Source organism: Pygoscelis adeliae, unplaced genomic scaffold (assembly GCF_000699105.1).
Source record: "Pygoscelis adeliae isolate BGI_AS28 unplaced genomic scaffold, ASM69910v1 Scaffold358, whole genome shotgun sequence".
Lineage (NCBI taxonomy): Eukaryota > Metazoa > Chordata > Aves > Sphenisciformes > Spheniscidae > Pygoscelis > Pygoscelis adeliae.
The window spans coordinates 2205032-2212150 of record NW_008825429.1 but is presented as its reverse complement, the minus strand read 5'-3'; the positions used below and the strand labels follow the sequence as shown (position 1 = coordinate 2212150).

The following is a 7119-nucleotide window of genomic DNA, read 5'->3' as shown; positions in this document are numbered from 1 at the left end:
GTGATGCCTCCTTCCTCCTCTCCTTCCTGCCCCACCCAGCCACATCTCTTCATCCTTCGGTAGGAGGCAGGAGTGAGGCTGCTCTCTGGCAGCTCCAAGCACACCGGCTTCGTGTGAGCAGTCAGGGGCATGGGGAAGCCGCCCTACATGAGGTATTCATAAAATATCAAACTTCAGAAAGGAAACCACTGAGCAATGCGGAAAAGTGCTACTGCTGCCTTCCCTATCATTCTCCTCGAAAGGACAGCTGTTTTCATTATGTTTTACAGCCTGAGTTGTTTAGCGAATTTGTGTACTGCCTGTGAGCACACTGCCTTGTTTATTGTGACTTGATACTCTAAAGAAATGGGGAGAGACAAGATTTCTTAGAGATTTTGATTTAAAAGATAGGGAGATTCTCTTTGAGCTGAAGGGATTTCAAAGAGAGGATAAAAACTGACAAGCATCTCCCCCTCCAGGCTTTGGAAAGTAGGAAACAAATGATTTAGCAGCACCAATTTTCTGCTTACAGCCATGTGTGAATTCAAGGGTTTTTCCTAAGGGAGTTAGGTAGTCTGTACGTGGCTGGTACCTGGGAAAGGTCATGTTGTCAAAAGGAGATGCTAGATTGTGATCTGTGGAATGAGCCTTGATGAAGACTCCCCTATGGCCTCATGAGCTGCCTGCTGCCTTGCTTATCCTATCCTGAAGCAGACAAGGAGAAACCAGTCCTCTCTGGAGCTCGGGGAAGCTGCAGCCTGTCACTTACGTGCCCATAGACTGTCTTGGGTGCCCTGAGGGCTGCTGATCCCCTGGAGATTTTGCTAACGTCTGAGAGACGCTGTCAAACTGAAGTGTCACAGACATTGTCATATATGTCAGCCTGGCACGTGGAGGAGAGCGCGTCTTCTCTGTGCCAGCGTGACAGAGCATGGGCATCCAAAACCGGGATGCCTGAACTCCTCCTGAAGAGGCTGAGAGCAGGAAATGAGCTTGTTTGAGGTGGGTGATTTGAACCAAATAGTGGCCAAGGACTCACCTCGATGCTTTTGGCACTCGGGAGAGAGAAGGGGCAACACCTTAGTCCAAAGCCAACTGGAGATGCCAAACAAAAGCTTGCTTAGGCTCCGGTGGTGAATTGCTTCATGGGAACATGCTGTTCAGATGCTTCATTGAATTTTCAAGGAGCAGTTTTTCATTGGGGCTGAAATATGAGAGAGAACAGAGTGTTCCAAGTCACTAAAAACGAACAGAGCAACAGCTTTATAGATTTGTGAGTGGCAAGAAAGGTTTATTTAATAATGGGAAAAGGCCGGAACATAGCCCAGGGTATCAAGAAAGAATTAATCCAATTAACAAAATAAAACACGGGCTTAAGAAGAAATACTAATTGTAGCTGTCCAGCAGGTTGTGTCATACAGGTTATTTTTCTTAAGCTTCAAGAAGCTTGCAATATTGATCCCTCAAGGGCCTGCAATGTTAAATATACACTTCCCCAGTGAGTAAAGCAGGTTGTTAATTAATTTTGTCTTGTCAGACCTGGTTGGTGAACCTTTGGGTCTTGCATGAAGTAAATGATTCTGTAATAAATTTTGCTTTGCCTCTGGATATATGTCTTCTTCTCTAGGTGGTCTGTATTTCATTTTGTCCCTGTGCAGTAAATTTCTAGCCATATAAGCAGAAAGACTGGGTCTGTTCTTGTTTTAAAGCAAGTTGCAAATACTGCTACAATTAAAGTCTTGTTATCATGTTGGGTGAAAGCTGTAGCAGGCTGACACTGCGAGAGATGAATGAGGTGAGATGGGCGAGTTCGGGTTGAACAGGGGAACCTCCCAGGTTGTGGCACCTTGTGTAAGTAGCAGGTGAGGCCTCTGATGTGCTGGGGTTGTGTGGCTAATAATAGATTTTTCTAATGTCTGTGGCTACCGCAGAAGCACCAGCGCTGAAGCAGACACAAAATGTTGTTTTGTCATGGCTGGGACACCTGCTCAGCTCCCGTCATTTCTCTTCTGAGATGTGCTGGCTTTGCAGAACTCTCTAAGTGTTTTCCAGCCCATCTGGGAGCAGAGAGGGGTGGAAGGACATGTTGTCCTCTTCTGGACATAACATCTCACAGATTGCTTTGGAATAAATGGCTAGTGCTTGGGTTGACGATTGAGGCCACTGTTTGTGAAGGGGGATGGGAAACAAGGGACCAAACAAATTCAAAGATAAAAAATTTGAAGTTAACATCAGACCATGAAACAAACAGTTGAAGTAGAAGGTTAAAAGCTCTGTTGTGTCAGAAAACAGTATGTGATGTGGTCATTAAACTTCAGATTCCAGCATTGTGCTTTTTCAGGATATGTGCAGAGCTGTAGGTAATTCCAGCTTTGTCTTGTGTTTAACGATTAGTGGGGGGGACGCCCGCAGCGTAGGTTTGTTACTTTCCTCCATGTCCTGTTGGAAAATGAGGTTGAGATGAGCCATTGAAAGAGTCAGGTTAAACAAAATGCATCTGGGATTAATATGGATTCATAATCCTACTAAAGGAAGCTCTGAAATGGGGAAGAATACCCCAGTAATTTCACTTTGATCCTCTTCACTGAGGTGTATGTGGTATGAACATGAGGTGCAAGAGCAACGTAGCAGGACTTTTAAGTAAATCCTCTCGGCATCAGGATTAACGTGACCAGTTCTCAGGCTGGCTCCTTTCAAAAAGCAGTATCTTCAGTTCTCTTGACGTCATCTCAGAGTAGCTTGTGGGGGTGTTTATGGTGGTTTTATTTTACATAGCAGTAGTTTTGGCCCAAGTGTGTCACAGTAATTTGTTAATTTTTTGTAAACTTGTCCTGACACTAGAGTTTGGTCATGAGCTTGACCTGCATGTGAGCATGTTAGGAAGTGGGGACACGTACGCTCCCCCCTCCATTGCCAGAGTATCACCCTGTTGCCGTCTCTGCTGCCGTGATGCTAAGGGACAGGGAGCTTGCCCCCGCTTCAGAGCCTTCAGGCACAGCCGTGTGTGGTACATCTGACGGGCACACACACTGTCTTTCTCTTACGGACCTGTTTTGCCCACTGCTTCCCTTGTTTCGTTGGTTTTATTTTTCCTCCTGCCACCTTTTTCCTGTCTTTTTTCCCCCCTTCTTGCTCACACACATGCACAAAGCATTGTTTATTTTTCATCTTGCCCTTTCTGTTTTCTCTCCCTCCAGATTTTCTTTATTTCGATCTTATATTAATTCTAATCCCCTTCCTTGGATGTCAGGCTGGGGGCAGGGGGGTTAGTTTTCAGTATCTGCTTTGAAACAATCCTGTTGGGATTTGTAATGGACAATCAGATGCTAGCAGAGTGATGTAGGAGCATATCACTGACATCCCTGAAATTCAAAAAAGTGGAAGCAATCTTTAGGAGGTCAGTGGAAAACAGCGGCTTTTGCTAAAGGAAGACAGACAATATAGAGATGTCTTGGGGTTTTTTGTTCTTCAGAAAAGATTAAATGGATGATTTTTATCTTCCTCTCAGTAGCTAGTTCACAAACTAATCTCTTCTGTTGATTTCTTCCACACAAACCAAACAAAACACATAAACAAGATTGCTGAAGATGGAGAAAAACCACCAAGAATCATTCACTTTCTTTCCAAATACAGCATTAGCAATAGAGCTCTAAATCAATGAAAGGTCTAAAATTAGATTATATTCCTGAGATCAGATGTGAATCACAAGTTAATCATATTTTCTTTTATTATCACTGTCTTTACCCTTTTATTTTATCCTGAGAAATTAGGTTTCTGAATTGAAAACAGAGTGAACTGTGAAGGCATGAAACCCTGCTGGGTTAGACCACACCAGATCACCTGTGGATGGGGTCCCAAAAACCTTTTCTTTTGGAGGTTCATGTTGCATCCGAAACTAAGCTCGAGTGATTTATCAGTTAGTGCTGTGTCTCTCCCTCGGCCCTCTGATGTTTCAAGTAGCTGTTTTCTTAAATTAATGAGAAAATACTACTTCTGAAGCTTGCTAAATAAGGTTTAAAACCCACTCTGGAAGTGACAGGGTAGGACAGCAAACAGTTATCTCTTGACTGTGGCACGGAGCTCAGGGAACCGAATTCTCCATTGCTATATTTTTAGCTGAAACTGGTGAAATGCACCCGTGTCTGAAAGCAGAGGTACAAGGTGACCTGCAAGATTAGGGTGTGAGTGAGGCATGTAAGCATGCAGATGATGTGTATCTGTTCACATGAAATGGCAGCTGTAGGGACTATGTTTCCTTGCAAGTGGCACCAACTTTAGTCCCAGATTTGTGTGCATGATACTGCAGGAATATGAATGTATACTTGAGAGATGACGTTGGCATTGTGCCTACGTGTGTGTTTCTGGGAGAGGTGTATCTTGGTGGATGTGTTTCTGGCTGGTTGTAGTCAAAGAATGATGCTGACCTGAATCTGTGGATGCAATAAACACTATGGACAACGCAGGTATAATGAATAAATGGTTTGCTTATAGGATAAAGATTTATGTGAACAAAAACGATGGTGTTGCAGGAGAGGAACCTGCAGAGACCCTTACAGTAGCAGGAAAGTCCTCAAAGATGTCCCTGTCCGACATACCTCGAACTATTCTCCCTGCTGCTGATCACGTCCCAGTATCTGTGCACTCGAAGGAAAGACTGGGTATGGCAACAGAGTGGTGACCACGCATGCCAGCAACATAACCCCCTTAGGAATGAAGGTTCATGTCATCGCAGAGCAGCGTATTGGTGCAGCACGCTTTTGTGCAAAGTACGTGAGGGTGAGCAGCAGATGATGGCTCAAGTCTTGTGTTTGTGATCAGAGGGAGACAGGTGTACGTAAAAGGGCTCCTCCACCTTTCCTCTGTGCAGCCACAGCACTTGCCAAGGCGTAATTAGTGGGGCTCTCGTGTTTCAGGGCAGACTATTGAGCAGCTGCTGAAGTACCAGCTCAGTTGGTAGCCTCGAAAACAAAACGTCCCTTGTTTCTCATCACCACTGTGAAATACTGCCTTCCTGAACCTTGGGTTTGGCCCTGCAGCTTTTAGGATAGACAAAATGTGAGATTTTTGCCAATGATGTATTCTTCTAGGTCTGTTTAATATCTGTTATCAATTTAATGTGCCACTTTAATGAGATTTTGCTTTTTCCATGTCCTCCGTAGAGCTGATTACTTAGTGTATGTGGTTGGTGTTTTTGTTTTTTTTTTTTTAAAGGAAACTACAAGTGAAGAAGTTGAATGTTTGCTTCAGCTGAAGAGAATATTTCCCAAGTCCTAGGGGAAAAAGGTGAAAAAGAGAACTGGAGGATGTTGCTAGTAGGTATGTACATGACAGGAAGCCATGACTAGCAGTGCGATTGTCAACAGGAAACAAAAAGTCACAGCTGATGTGACGCTGCCATACAGTACACTTTCTGTGTCGTGTTGCCTGCTGGACTTTGTGGCCTGGGGAGCAGTGTACGTCTACGTGAGATATTCTCCTGTCCATTCGTCTGCTGGAGTTTGAATTGTTCTGCGTCTGGTTAACCCACTTTGCTGGAGTTGGCAAGCCCTGGCTTTTTTTCTTGATACCTGCTACTGTAACGACCTTTAACAGCTATGGGGAGAAAAGGGAGTGTGTGAGCAACCTTCACCAACTGGCAGCTGAGTGCTCTTCAGACCCCAGGCAGCTTTGAGGTGTCTTGGCTGTTCAGTGCTCTGCAGATATGAACGCTGAGCTTTTCTGGCACGTTCTCACGTTGGCCTGGTCGCTCTCACCATGCTAGTACATGGGAAAGAAGACTTCCTCTCAGATGTAGCTTACATCATCCTGGAACTGGTCATTGCGGTGCTGGCCATCCTGGGGAACATCCTGGTCTGCTGGGCAGTCTATTTGAATAGCAACTTGCAGAACGTCACCAACTATTTTGTGGTGTCCCTGGCTGCTGCTGACATTGCTGTGGGCGTGCTGGCAATCCCCTTTGCCATCACCATCAGCACTGGCTTCTGTGCCTTCTTCTATGGCTGCCTTTTCATTGCCTGCTTCGTACTGGTCTTGACTCAGAGTTCGATCTTCAGCCTCCTTGCTATTGCCATTGACAGAATCATTGCGATCCGCATACCCCTCAGGTAAGCACGCGTTGGGCTGGGGGGACGGGGGGAGCTAGGGTGGTGAGGGATGAACATTAGTGAAAACAACGGACCTGGAGATGAATCGAGGAAGGGAAAGTTAAATGAGGAGCAGCACTTTTTCCCTTGTAATTTGAAAAAAACTTTTCTAGGTCTTGAAGGCTGCCTTGGATGCTGGGTTTTCTAGTCGCTTCTTTTTCCAGTTCTTCTCTGTCCTCATGTGGTGTGTGCCCATGGCATCGCAATGGCGCTGCCTAGGAGCTGCCATTCCATATTTAGACAGGATCGTGTGGTAACCTCAATAACCTGCACCCTGAGCTGGAGCCAACAGCACCAGAAGTATTACTGTGGGGAAGTGGAGCTAAAGCCATACATGGTGGAGTGCAGAAAGGGCGTGAGGTCAACTTGTCTCCTTCCCCATGGGGAGAATGGGGGACTGTGCCTGCAGCTGTAGCAGCAGGGTTGTGGAGAGCGTGGATGGGGGTTTTCTCTTGGGGGTCCATTAAATGTGAAGGGAGAAGAAGCAGCAGGCTATGAAGAAATGGGCCTTAGGAAGATTTGGACTAGCTTAGGCACTGCCTCTGGAAGCAAAGCATGTATTAGGTCAAGGCAGAGGTTTGTCCCAATCCAGACCTGGAGATAGTTACTCTGTAGTCTCTACTCTGGAGTTTAAAGGAAGAAAAGGACGTTTAAATATTAGAGCTTGAAAGCTGAATATGACTAGCTGCTACTTTGTGTGCAACCACGAAGGCTGACGTGGGACAAGGGAAAGTTGTGCCACACGCACAGGGGCTGCTACTCAGTTCAGTCTTCCAGAAGCACACTGTTGTGATGAGACATATCTGACTGTGGGCGCGGAGCAGCATTGCGTTTTGTGGGCTGGGTTTGAACGCTTTGTGACAATGCTTCCAAGTCATTCAGTAAGCTCGAAAGATGTAGAGGAAGCCCTGGGAGAGGCCGGTGCAGGCAGTGTAGGAGTCTCTTTCCTTCCCGTCTTGTCCTTAGGAGGATGCAGCATGCTCTCAGGAATGGAGAG

The 7119-nt window shown here is 45.7% G+C and overlaps 1 protein-coding gene across 1 annotated transcript in view; it reads left to right on the top strand.

The window, feature by feature from the left end:
- The first annotated feature begins 5733 nt into the window (after positions 1-5733).
- ADORA2A (adenosine A2a receptor) overlaps positions 5734-7119 on the top strand; it is an 8973-nt gene continuing 7587 nt past the window's right edge. Inside the window, exon 1 of the mRNA XM_009330855.1 lies at positions 5734-6083. Within this exon, the coding sequence (XP_009329130.1) occupies positions 5734-6083 (350 nt within the window). The remainder of the gene's footprint in view (positions 6084-7119) is intronic.